The sequence below is a fragment of the Tetrao urogallus genome, assembly GCF_951394365.1.
Source record: "Tetrao urogallus genome assembly, chromosome: 4".
NCBI classification, from domain to species: domain Eukaryota; kingdom Metazoa; phylum Chordata; class Aves; order Galliformes; family Phasianidae; genus Tetrao; species Tetrao urogallus.
In genome coordinates, this window is record NC_136817.1 from 55,925,028 (window position 1) to 55,939,159 (window position 14,132).

Genomic DNA, 14,132 nt, shown 5'->3' on the forward strand with positions numbered 1-14,132 from the left:
CAAATTAGAAATAATGCTGAAAGTATCTTGTTGCTGCTTCAGAGATTAAATCTCACTTTAATTTTGACGATATCTAGAAGCTGCAGTAAAAGGTGCCGTGGCCTCTGTACAGATCCACAGTGACACATTGTTATAGAAGAATTATGTACTTTGGAGTATTGAGGTGCTTCATTTTTCATTGAACCTCGGTTTTTTAACAATTTTTAATAAATACTTGAAAACTAGACCTGATCTCAAAATCGCTGTTAAATTTCTGTCTTTGCTTAAACTGCAAATCTGATTTTATTTATTTTCTATTGGCTGCCATACTTTTATTTAAAACTGTTGAACAATTGGGGAGGGGGGTGGGGAACGCTTCCGCTCTTTGTTTTGCTCCTGAGGTGTATTGCCAATGGCTGCCTCTAGCACTGCAGTTTTGCTCCCTCTATGCATTCTGATGAACTGCTTAATGACTTAACTTGCTCTTCAGATGCCTGTGTTCTTCTTGGAAACCACACTGTCACCTTTAGAAAGTTCTCCGTAGGAACTCAAAAGCAAGGATTTCTAGCTGAACTGAAGAGTAGCTTGTTAGAACTGAAGCTATTCTGTACTTATGTTTCACATCTCACTGACAAGTGTGTGCAGTGTATGGTTCACCTGATTTCTTTTCTCTGACAGCAGCACTGTCCTCAACTACATTAATTTTTTGAGTCAAGATTTTCACTAGACAAATATCTTTTTAGCTTTGGTTCAGAATTTGTATTGGAGTCTAAATAGAGGATTTCCTCCCTTTCACATTGGAATCTCTGGTATGTTGGTTCCTGTTTGCTCAGGGATCTGAATCCATACAGTAAAGAAAATGAACTTAAATGTTTTAAAACTTTCTATTTTGTAAGCGCTTTTTTGAGTGCAGTAAGCAGAAACTGGGATTGAGCTGGACACAGTATTGTAAACCCGTCCTACTGTGCCCTTGTGAAATCTGTCCTTAGTATCTCCTGAGAATGTTTCCAAAAGGAAACGGAACTGCTTCTCACCTGAGAATGTGGCCAGCATTTTGTCAAATAGTGAGTTTACTAGATAGACGTTCTGCAGTGACCTTGCAAAGGGTGTGTGGAGGGATGAAGGAATAACCTCTTTCAATTTTAAAAATCACTCATTTTTGCTTCTGTAGTCATGATCTGGATCTGGGGTATTTTGGCAGCAGCCTAGTTCCATTTTTTTTTCTTCCAATTTGTATAAATAGCAAAAATGGTAGTGTTTTTCCTTTTTTAACTTGAAACCTCAATGGTTTTATAAGCTGGTAGATTCTTTCCAAATTCTTGTTACAGCAGAATTAATCTTTTTTTTGTTTTGTTTTTTAAAGTAATGTCTATATGTGAAGAGTAAATATATGAACCTATCTGTAGCTTGGGAGGGTGGGAGCAGCTGCTGACCTCTAGAAGAAATTGACAGATGTTAATGTCAAATTTAAGTTACTCCCTTAAATTCCTTGCTTGCTTTTATAAAATATGAAAATAACTCTGTAGAATACTCTCCTTTATAACAAGTTGTAAGAGAACTGCTGCTGGTATCCTAATGAGGTAAAGATCACTAGGTGTAATAGAGAAAGAGATTAATAACTACTTGATGCTTTTCAAAAACTTAAATTGGTGCTACAAAAAACTCAAAATGCTTTCTGAATCAATCAGGTGGTCTGATGTACAAGAGGAACTTGGTGATGGGTGATTAAGGAGCACACGTTTTTAAGGGATTTAAGTTTTTCGTGCAATTAGATTATTTTTTTCTGATGTTTAGAAACAGAAGACTATTCCTTTATTTGGAGACAAGCATACCAAAAAAATCCAGACTTAATTAGGTAACCATTTTTCTGAGAAACCAGCACAGTGCATTATCCAGTATGTTGGAACATGAAGTGCAAGCAGCACCTGTAAAATGCAAGCATTTGCTTAGAAAGCTATAACTTGATACGACTAGAAATAAAAAGATGAGTGAATATGAGCTCTAAGCCCGTTGCTTATCAAAAAGATAACTTGTAAGAAAGGCAGGTGACTTCTTTGCCTTTAAGTAAGCCAAAACAGAATTTATTTCTATTCTTGCACCTGTATTTTGAAGTATTGAAGATAGAACTTGTAGAGAACCAGAAATGAGTCATTCAGAGACTGAGGAAGTTGGTGCTCTGTCTGCCTGGAGTACTTTTCAAAAGCAAACAAAAATTCTAATTCCTGACAAGACTGAAGATGCAGATTCTGCCTCTGTTTAAACTTGGTTAAGTCAATGATACGTTATTAATGCAAACCACAACACATCAATCAGATAGACCTCTGAATTCTACGCAATTGTGAAACTGCACAGTGGGGACAAGTATAACTGCAATTTGATACTGCGGCTGATGTATTAATAACCAGGAGGGATCACTTACAGCTAAGCAAAGAAACAAATTACAAAGGGAAAAATGTTGGATCTGATAGTAGAAAAACCAAGCTTCACGTTTTCAATTGCAGAAATATTTCTATACAGATTTTGTTTTATTATTATTGATAGTAACATCAGCATTGACTAGTGAAAGTTTTTGCGTGAACTGTACGGCACGGTACTATACAAACCATAGAGTTACTGCTATTGACGTAAAAGTGTGTGGGAGAAAGGAGGCTAAGCAGTTCAGGAGGTTATTGGGTCACACAGTAGGCTGGAGCACGCAGGGCCTGTCTTTTCATCCTTACATGTCCATAATTTCTTCCCAGTGTGGTTCTGGTTTCTGAGACTCCTCGTGCAGTCATCATAGATGAAGAAACACCTTCTCAAAACACGGGATTTGTTGTACAACTTCCACATGGGAACAGAACTTTCATGAAAGCAATATTCCCAGGCTCAAAGGAAGATAATTCAGAAGCAGGAATCTTATGTTAAACTGACTTGATTACAACTAGGTGTAATAGTACTGCTATTACATACTAAACAATGAGAAGGAAGTTTCTTTTCAATGCTGTCTGGTGGTATTGTACACTTTTTGCAATCTCATTAAATGTAATCCTATTCTTTGGATTTTCCCAATTATACTTTAAAGATCATTTGTTCATTTTTAGTCCCCTAGTGATTAAAATCAGTTTTAAATGAATCTTAATGTATTTTTCTTTTAAAAGCAGCATTACTGTACGAAACCCCATGCTGTGTAGAAAGCGCGTTTGTTTTTCCTTTATGTTTTCCTTTGGTTACCTTAGAATATTAAATAAAAGAGCTCAGAATTATCTACAGCAATATTCCTTGTCTGAAACATGTTATTTAACAGCATATTTCTTCTTAAACTGTAAGAGAGGTGAGGTATGATTTTTTTATTTATTTTAATTAAGAAGCCAAATAAAGTAGGAATTTGGATTTTAGTAAAACCATACTTCAGATGTGATTCCTAGTATTGTAAGCCACTAAGTGGAGGAAGGTGGAAGCTGGGTCATAGTTTTTAGATGCATTAAAGTTATGAAGATAACAAAGCAAATAGAATTGTGTATTGCAAGGTGGGTTAACAAAAGTGTGTTTTAAAGAAACTTGAGATCCTGTGGTGTCTCCAGAGGCTGTAGTGCTCGAAGCTGAAAGTCTTGTTTCATTGTAGTAAATGAAAACATGCATGAATGCTCCTGTCCTTCAAATCATTGTGCAGCAATCTTGTCCATTCTGTACCTAAATGAGAATGTGTTGGAGAAGAAGGGAATAGGCAGAATTTAAGTGCATCCAGCATTTTCTAAATGCGTAGTTAGGAAACAACTAACGACTAAATTGCCTCTTCTAATAAGTAACTCTTCAACATTAAGGTGAAAAATGGAGCAGTACACATGAATCAGATGAGCAAAACTGTTCAATATGTCTCTCTTGAGTTTAATTTTTTTCTAAGAAATTGATGTTCATCTATGATTACTATTATGTATCCAGAGATAAGAGTTAAATAGCCCTTGGGTGGGAAAGGATATCAAAAGTGAATGTATGTAGAAATGTTTTCACTGAAGGCTTATCAGTTCATTTATTTAGCTTTTCCTAAATTTGAAAAAGCTGCAGCAGACTGGGGAGGTTGGGGGATAGTGGGGAGGGAAACAAATATCAAAGAAGGGTTTTTCTGATAACTTAATGTAAGACAATCTATGTGGGTGCAACTTGAATTATAGGTGTTTCCATTACTGCTCCCTTTCCTCCTCTATGGCTACAGTGGTGTAGCTAGTTACATGGATTACTGGTGACTGTTAAAAATGACTGTAGACAAACACTTCAATAAACCTTGCTTGGCCTGTAGTTTGCCTAGGCCTTGTGAGACTCTTTGTTGAGGTTTAGTGTTTACGTCTGCTAGCATGAAGTAGGAGAGCAAGGAAAAAGGCGGAAATTTTTTACTAAAACTTAATCTGTTGTTGTTGTTCAAATGTCTCAAAGTTATCTTCATCACTATCACCACCCCAAAAAGCCACCCTTGCAGCTGAAGACATAGATTTGAATTACTGCCAAAGCAGAAACATACAAATGGAAAGAAAAAGGAAAAAAAAAAAAAAAAAAGACTTGTGAGGAAATGAGTGTCAAGGATGAAAAGGATGAATGGAAATATCTGCTGTTATAAAATGGAATCTGTCTTGAAAAGAACAGATCAAAATACTGGAGTTAATATGATAATAAGCAAGACTAGGGCAATCCAGAAATGAGTTTGATGTGGAAAATACCAAATCTATCAGAAACATTTTAATATAGTAAAGTATCCTGTGCACATACTGCTGTTCTTTCGCAGCTGTGTAGTAATTATCTTTCCAACTTCAGACCTGCCAAGTGGTGTGTTTGAAAATGGTACTCAAATGTCAGCTTCATATTATCACATGTAATCTTCTTGGATGTTCTCCTGATGCTTAGACTGAGTCATTCAAATACATTTGTTGAAAATGTGCTTCCAGTCTCAGTTGTGAGATGCTACTTATGGTGTCCTTGCTTCTGGCACTTGATGCTGTTTGGTGCTTTTACCCTCTCTGCCATTCTTCTGCTTCCTGGAAGCCCTCTTTATCAGGCAAGCCTGTTGGCAGTGATGATTTCATTTACCAAATTAATTCTTTCTTTCTCAGAGACAATCTTACTGCCGTGAAAGCTGAAGTCCTGCCTGCAGTGAGATGGTTGTATGCTTATTTGCTGGAAGTTTCTCCTGTCAAAGCCTTTAGCCTTGGTCAACACCAGGGCTCCAGTGTACTTCACTATTGTACCAGGACCTCTGCAGTTAACTATGATCTGAAGATCTCCCTTGACGCCACCGTGGGTGGTTGTGTAGATGAGCAGTAGGTAATATTGCAGTAGTCAAGTGAACTGGAAAATCTTCCAGCAACATCGTTAGGTTTGGGCTCTGGGCAAGCAGCACACCTTCAGAGATGACACGTCTGTATGCATGTGGAAGTCTTCATCCCACTTACAAAGAGGTCTGCAACCACAACCAGCCACTGCTTCCTTTTAGTAGCATTGGTAGTGGACATGTGGACTGGGCTTAGATGCCAAACCTAGCAGCACTTGTTCCTCCTCCCCTGTTCCTCATCTCTGGGCCTTTTCAGCACCTCTTTCTGTTGCTTCAACTCACAGTTTAAGCCTGCTTTGTCTTGGAAGACCTTATCCTAGCAGGAATGCAGCAGATTTGGTAGAAGGTGATCATAAGCAGAGTGGGGGGAAACTGCTTGAAAAGGAAGTTGGCAACTTTGTTTAGGAAAGTAAACTAAGAAAATGTTCTTCCATGAAAAGACCAGCAGTATCATGAACTGCTTATGAAAACTGTTGAGGTGACCTGACTTGAATCATAAAAGTTGTCAAATAGTGAATAGAACTGATACTCTTTTTAGATGAAGATACAAGATGCCAAGTAACAAATTGGTTAAGAGGTAGATGGAATTAAATTGACATAATCAAGCATTGCAAAATAATAAAGATCTGTGCTTCTCTTTAGTTTGGAGTCAAATAGTGTCTATGATAAATTAGCACTATGTGCATAAGGCAGTTTGAAGTTAGGAAAGCAACCAGCCACCAAGAGATGCTTGTGAAAACACCTGTAAAATGAACATGGAACAGCTTTTTTATTTTTGAGTATTTGGTGAGATGCAGGTGTGTGAGCAAAGTGTTTCTCTGACTACTGTCTGCAGGCCCTTCAGGCTTTTGAAGACTGCTAAAGCAGCTGCTTTCACTTCCAATGAAAGTTTTATTGAAAATCGTGATGTCAAATGATTGCACTTTATAAAATGGTCCTGGCAGATATTCAGCAGCAGCTGTATGAGAAGCCAAAATGTTTTGTTTTTTTTCTGTTTAGGCTAAATTGAAATTTTGATAAATAGGAACCTGAACAAGCTCAAGAAGTGAGCCTATGTCAACCTAATGAGTCCAACAAGGCCAAGTGCATGTGTTGAGTTTTAGTAAAGACAGTCCCAGATATGTAAACAGACTGGGAAAGGAACTCCCTTAAATCCTCCTGAATCCTTGAGGCAGCTGAGAACTGCCTGAAGTAGGAGTGGAATATATCTTTTCTGGGAGAATTTGGGAATAAGGCCAGGAAAAGACTATGTTGTGAGGTTTGTGGATGATATCAGTCTGTGTGGTTTGGTTACGCAGCTGAGAGATGGGATGCCATCCAGAATGACCTAGACAGGCTTAAACATCGGGGCTTGGGAGAACCTGGTGAGATTCAGCAAAGCCACAAACAAGGTCTTGCATCTGGGTTGTGGCAACCCCCACTGTCAGTACAAGATGGGAGATGAAATGGTAGAGCACAGCCTTGCAAAAAGGACCTGGAGTACTGGTGGATGGCAAGCTGGACATGTGTCAGCAATGTGCCCTTGCAGCCCAGAAAGCCAACCGTATCCTGGGCTGCATTGAAAGAAATGTGGCCAGCAGGGCAAGGGAGGTGATCCTGCCTGTCTGCTCTGTGCTGGTGAGGACTCACCTGGAGTAGTGCATCCAGATGTGGAGTCCTTAGTACAGGAGACTATAAACAGCCCCAGTTCCTTCAGTTGCTCCTTGTAAGGCATGTTCTCCAAGCTCTAGAATGATTTGAATTTATATTGCACTGAATCACTGATTCAGTGGACGATATTTCAGTAAAATTTCAGCATTCATTTGGGCCTTGGAATTTTGCTTTCTAATTCTTGGGGACTATATTAATTAAAAAAAAAAAATTGAGAAATTGCAAAAAAAAAAAAAAAAAAAAAGACATCTAAGATAGAAATAAACACTTATATCTCAAATCATGGGATTATTGAAAGTATAATTGCATTCAGTTGAATTTAATAATATGTAATTCATGTATGAAAACATGGAGTTATGCAAAATCTGAAAGATACCCTTTAATGCAAGTGTGACCTTTCTGACTGAGCAGCTCCTGTATGTTAAGCAAAATTCTCTCATTTATGTTAGAGTTTTAATATATTATTTAAGACTACTAAAGGTACAGTGGATATTTATTCCTCCTCTGTCACCAAATACAACACTCCTCACACCAACACGCATACAGTCTAAAGCAGTGTAAATATTGCTGGTGATAGAGGGCATCACAAATGTTGAGCAGACATAATAAAGTCTGTCAGTTCTCTGCTGACAGGCAGTTTTTTCTCAAGGATATCTTTTTTTGTAGTAAGGTGATAAAATACTCTTGTAAAGTGCTAGAATGTTGCTCCATCTTTGATATGGGCAGCCGCCAAGTCCCAAGTATGGAGAACATGAACCTTCAAATGCTGCTTTGAATTATCCTCTTAGCTGAAAATAGGCTTATTATATAGAAGTCTATAGAAGAGGAGGCACTTGAAAACTGTTTACGTTTTGAATTATACTTATGTTGATAATGAGATACAATTTTTCACCGTATTTCATCAGTTGTCCTGTTTTGTTGTGTGTGGAATGGCTTTTTTGTTTGTCAGTTGATTTGCTCCTCTCCACTGCTGCAGGATGTGATTTTACAAAGTACCTAGAACAGAATAGCTGGTCAATCTGGAAAATAATTGGATTTATCTAATCCTCAATTTTAAAAGGTTTTTGCACAGATACTTAGAACTGCAGAGAACTTCTGTAACATCAGAAGCAGAAGTTTTTAAATACATTTTTAGGAATACTGGCCTTCTGAGATAGTGTGATGTTAGTGAGTCTAAGCAAGATGTTTCTAATTTTTGCAGCCCTATCCCTTCCCGCTCTGTTCTTCCAATTTCTAATTCACAGTGTAAGAAAGGCTTCACTTGTGTAGAGCTATGAGGTTAATCTTCCCACCTTTAAGATTCTGTGGCAGTTATTTTAAGTCTAATGAGGTTGTTGGGGCATGGCTTAATAGGCTGACTGTGTGCAGATGGCAGTTGCCTTGTCTTGTGTTTATCTTCTAATCCTGTTGAACAGTCCTTTAGCAGCAGGAATATTTATATGATAAATGTAACAATTTTTGAAATTGCTCGTGGGATTTGAGAGTATTTGATGTTAGTTTTCTCAAATTTGCTTTCCTTTTAAAATAAACATTTAATTCACTGTTCTAAATGTTTGTTTCCAGGTTTTGAAAGTATTTTAGAAGGGCTTTATGGACCAAGGCTACGAAGAGACCTCAGTTTATTTGAAGGTAAATGGGCCAACTTTTAGTTCAATGATCTTTATTTGCAAGTTTTTCTTTTAGCTAGAAGTACTCTAAAATATGTATTTCTTTAACAAAAAAAAAAAAAAAAAAAAAAAAAAGCAGGAAATCTCCGGTTGTTTTTCTTTCTAATGTATTTTTCTTCACGTTCATGTCAGTACTGTGCAGAGGCAAAACCCAATTTGAAAGTACTTGGGTTGTATATGCAGTGAAATTTTGGAACAGTAAAGCTTTCCTGAGTAGCTCTCGTGAGCGTTTTACTTTTCTGGAATATTTCATCTCTGGTTTCATTCTCTGGACATCTTTTAGACCAGCTTGACTTCTCTACTAGCATTAATTGGAAAAGGGAAGATTATGAACGCTAATTTGCTTTTTCTATTACTCAAATTTTAATATTTATGTAAAAAAAATATATATATATATATGTATATATATATATTTTTTTCCCACTCTTGTGCAATATCTGTCCTTATTTCATGTGAGTTTGGTGTTGGAGTGTTAATAACATCTAGGTGTTTAGCTAAGTATTTACTAGTTTTTAACAAAAGCCAAGGATGAGAATCTAGCACTAAATAGCCTTGAAATTTTGAAATAAATGTTTTGTTGAAATAATTTCCATAGTTTTAAAAAAAGCTTCTTTGTTATAAGCTTTCAAAATGTTCAATTTAATTTCTGATAGTTTTATTGTTTGGTAATGTAATATATGAAGTTTATACTTTATATGCTGGTAGCACATGAGGTGGAGAGTTACATACTGTGTATGTTTGCTTAGAGCAGGTTTGGAACAATTGCTTTAACATGGCTCTGGTTTTGTTGTCTCTGTATTGCATAAGTTCCTTGGCCTGTATCATATGCACAACAATATTTTCAAGGAAGGGGAAGAACTTCAAAACGTTATTGCACTGCTATTTTAAGAATAATTTTCTGTCATTTATAAAGTTAGGCATGCCTCTAGTCAGACTCTGAAAAGCACATGTGTAGAATTGGGCTAAAGCTTATTTTCTGGATTAGTATTTCCATCTAGTGTGTTTAAAAACAAGCATGTTACTCTGGAAAGTGAAGAGGGCAGTGTTAATCTTAGTGTACAGTATTTTTGGTTTGGTTCTAATTCTAATGTGTTGTTATGTGGTAGGCTTCATATTGATCAGTTATTAAAGTTTTATTTTCTTGCATTAAAAGGTTTACAGTTTGAAGGAAAATTCAGGGTATTCTTGGGGTTTTGCATAAGAAGACAAAGCACTGACCAGGACATAAGTGTTACAGCTAGAAGAGCCCAATAGTCAACTGTTAAGTGTTAAGTAACTGCTTTAGAGTTGCTTCATGTCTGTTGCTTCACTTCTTATGGGAAATACTTATTAACCTCATGTTGTTGAAGGTTTCTTGTGACCTTCCATTTAAGGTGATCTGTGGTGTCCATTGTTTACAGAGGATCTTTGGCTTACTAGTTTTTTTTCGTCCTACAGATAAAGTTCATGTTAATCTAAAATGTAATCTGTTGAAAGTTATTCCCCATTCCCCAGCCCCCCTCATTTGCCAGTAATATTTCCGTTTGTCTTGTCAAGTTCTTCTTTTTTTTTTTCTTTTTTTTTTTTTTTTTTTTTTTTGACAGTTAAAGCTTTTTCCTATATGTCTGACACACCTGTAAAGCTGTTTTCAGTTCTGAAGCAACTGCAGAAGACATAGATGATGATAGGGTGCCCTCCTTACCTTATTCCTTATGTCATCAGAATTGTGTTGTAAAGTCTAATGCAGCAGTTTTGTGTAAGATTGACAACAGATCTTCCCTTTCAGTATAAAAGTACAGTTTTTCCGTTTTAAAGATAAAGAAACTGAGACAAACTGGATTTGCCTTATTTTAAAAATGTGGCTGGTATGAAGAACAAAATGCACATTTTTAGGCTCAGCAACATTCCAAAGTCACTATGTCCTATAAGTTGTCTTATTTTGTTTGTCATGAGCGCTGTACTACTACTATGTATATGCAGCATTATGCCTCTCTACCAGGAATGTATGTTTCTTTGAGTGGAGATCAAGAAATCAGATATCTTACTAACCTGAAAATATGTGAGGATCTACTGAAATAAAATAAATAAATTACCATGACAACTTTCAGATGTAGATTTTAGTTTTACTGGTTTTTTTTTTCTTACTTTTCAAGGAAAATACCTTGTAAACCTTAGAAATTATTTTACTAAATATCCAGGTTAATTAAGTAGCCATTCATGATAACAGATAGCTACCTGAAGAGGGAAGGATTTTCATCATTATCCTAAAATTCTTTCACATTATATGTGTAGGACTTGTATTTGCATGAATAATTATCATCACCTTCATTATTCATCATCTTTTTCTTTTTTTTCTCCTCGTCTGCTTTAATAGCTTGTCTTCTAGGTGCAAAACTGTCCAGTGCATATCTTGGTATTAGGTCTTCCTAATTGTTTGCTTACACCCATGTTCTGCTAAATAGATTCACATGTAATTTGTTACTCTTTACATTCTATATATGGATATTGAGCTGAAATGTTAGCTTTTCTTCTGTTATGTGTGTGTTTCTTATTTTGGGTTTGTGTTCTGAGATTTTGGATGAGATTTGGAAGGAGAGGATTCTGTTATAGACAGAGAGAACGCATTATTGTGCAGTGTGAAAAAGCAGCTCTCAAAAAAAAAAGACCAATAATTTTGAGGGTGTACTGTATTATTTTTTTTTCCCTTGAATTCCTGAATATTTATTCATAGTGGAAGTAAAGCACTGAAAACTTATGTTAGAAGCATGAATCTTTAGTTGTAGTCAGGGCTTCATGATAAAAAGCAGTAACACAATCAGCACCTCGGTTATTTAATGTACTTACTAAGGAAAATAGCATATTTTTTTTAAAAAGAAAGGATTTGTTTGCAATTGTGACAGCTGTAATAATTGTAACACTGTAATGCAAAAAACATGGAAAATGCAAAGTTGTTTTTATATACTCTTTCCAGACTTAGTAGACAATTTAATATTTAAGAGGTAAATATGAAAGCTGTTTTAGTACTACACGTCTGTTAATTTGCTTAATTCAATGTGACTGAGGAAAAAAATTTGACGGAAACAAAGATTTAAATGACTTAATTGAAAATAGGTGATAGTTTTGTCAAAGATCAATATTTTATTTAAGAAAGGAAATAGATTTAGCGGCTTTGAACTAAATGGTATTGGTTTGAAGTAGTAATCCGAACCATGCTTAGCATTAAAATGCTCTTTGCAGCTTTTGCTCAAGGGCTGGCTAGTTTTCTAGGTTGTTGGCAAATCTTTATTGGCTGACACCAAGCAGCATAAAGAAAGATCAACCTTATTCTCTCCCCCAAAGTTGTATGTAGCCAAGAGGCTATCTGTGCCTCTGGTCTTTCTAAGAGTATGATTGTCTATCTGTAGTTAAAAACTAGTACTGACATCAGTATGTTTTCTCCCATGACCTAAGACAGTCATATGCCTGGCATTTGATGTATCGACAAACACCGCAGCAGTTGCCTATGTTTGCCTTTTTTTCTCTCAGAAAAGCGCTGGTCTGAGGTGAGGAGTAAGACATTTTTGAAGGTATCTTTCAAAAGCCACTTGTGAGATGTGAAATCAAGTTGCCCTGAGCCTACATCTGTTACTGATGTATCATTAACAACAGCCTATGTGTAAAGAAAAACATTAGTTGGTTCTTTTTTTAATTTTCCTGCGCCAGAAGAGAAGTATGAATGCACGCATTGCTGTGCAACTGCTGAAAAACTCTGCAGTAAGATGAAGCTCTGAAGGAAGATGTCTAGGAGGACAGTTTGAAATAATTTTGTTACTGCAAAGAGCCTCTTTCTTCCCTTTATTTCTCATGTTATTTTTTTCTAAAATATGACTTGAGTGTTTGAGACGATCTCTGACAGATCCTTTAGCCTTTGTCTTTTCATCAGTACTTTGGTTTTTAACCACTCTTTTAAAAAGTTATAACAATTGTTCTTATCTTTTTACTGAATTTCAAAGTACTTGTATTACAGAAGTTCAGAATTGATCCATTACCTATATATTTTTGAGTTCTTATTCTCTTGGCATTTTTCTTTAGCTCACTGGATTCCTGATACATTAAATTAACATGAGATAGTCTTTTTTGCATAAATTTAGTGTCATGCAGAGCTGATGCTTCTCAGGTCTTGCTTGTTTGCTGATGCACAGGGATTGCTCTCCAATTGGACTTTTAATAGTGGAACTTGAAAATTTCTAGTCCAAAGAATTTCTCTGATAACTATAAAATTTGTCCTGGAGTTACACTCACAATCTCAGCATTCATAAGTAGTCCTATTGTGGTTTCAGGGAGACCTATGAAAACATGTATTTGTTAATGAAAGTGTAGCATGCATCAGTTTTTTTATATGCAGACATGCTGAATGAATAACTCTACCAGTCAGGAGTATTGAGATTAACATTGTTCTTACTGTACAGTCAGGAAAATCCTGTCTTTTTTTTTTTTTTTTATGATCAATTCTTTCTCCAACATATCAAAATCGCTCTGTATTTCCAGGAATGCAAAGCAGCAGATTTTTAATGCAGAATTCTGCTTTACGTTCGTATTTGAGAATGAAGATTACACTATTACCTCAGAATTTTTATTTTTAAACTAATTATGTTCAAATTCAACATAGGACCCTCATTTTCTATTGGGTTAATTTTATTTCTGGTGGTTCCTCTGTGATATTTGGGAGAGTTAATAGAAGAAAACAAAAATAAAACCACTGCCAACAAAACTGCACAGCATTCATGAGAGAGGAATGTGGGCAGGGGGAAGGAACATGAGAAACGTTTTTGAGACACCAATGTCAGAGAAGGAGAGAGAGAAGGTACTCCAGGTATTGGGGCAGAGATTCCCTTGCAGCAGCCTGGGGAGGGTACCACCTGGGGAAATAATCTGGAGCACTTGGACAACCACACCAGAGATGATATCCGTGCTGCAGTCCAAGGAAGACTTTACGCCACAGCAGATGGATGTGCCCTGAAAGAAACTACAGCCCTTGGAGAGCTCACCCAGGAGCAGTTTTTCTGGAAGAAAATGTGGCTTGTGGGGAACCCATGCTGGAGCAGTCTTATTTTGAAGGACTGTGCCCTGTGCTAAGGCCCCACACTAGAGCACTTCTTGAACTGCAGCCATTAAGAACAATCCACACTGGAAGAGTTGATGAAGGCCTGTAGCCTGTGGAAGGGATTGCGTGCTGAAAATGGGGAAAATGGGAGGGGGAAGAAGGAGCAGAGAATTCTTATGAACTGATGGGGACTTCAAGATCCATATGTTCCTTCCACTTTTGGAGCTGGGGAGGAGATAAGAGTCAGGAACGAAGGACTGACTGTAAAGATGGTGGGGAAGGGTGTTTAGTTTTGCCTTTTTTTTTCATTATGGAAATCTGTTTTGAATGGCAATAAATTAAATTTACTTTCTCCAAGTTGAGTCTTGTGCCTGTGACAGTACTTGGTAAGTGATCTTCCTGCATTAGTCTTGACCTGTGAGTTTTTTAATCTTGATCCAGGAATTTTTCCATCTTGTTTTTCCCCTCTAACCTG

At 36.6% G+C, this 14,132-nt stretch overlaps 1 protein-coding gene across 3 annotated transcripts in view; it reads left to right on the plus strand.

Moving 5' to 3' along the window:
• The window catches only part of LCORL (ligand dependent nuclear receptor corepressor like), a gene marked incomplete at both ends in the record, with an annotated part of 72,456 nt that overhangs the window by 15,649 nt on the left and 42,675 nt on the right, over window positions 1-14,132 (plus strand). For all 3 annotated transcript variants that reach the window (XM_079534894.1, XM_079534893.1, XM_079534895.1), the window contains one exon: window positions 8,492-8,557. In XM_079534894.1, coding sequence (XP_079391020.1) covers window positions 8,492-8,557 — 66 coding nt within the window. The remainder of the gene's footprint in view (window positions 1-8,491; window positions 8,558-14,132) is intronic.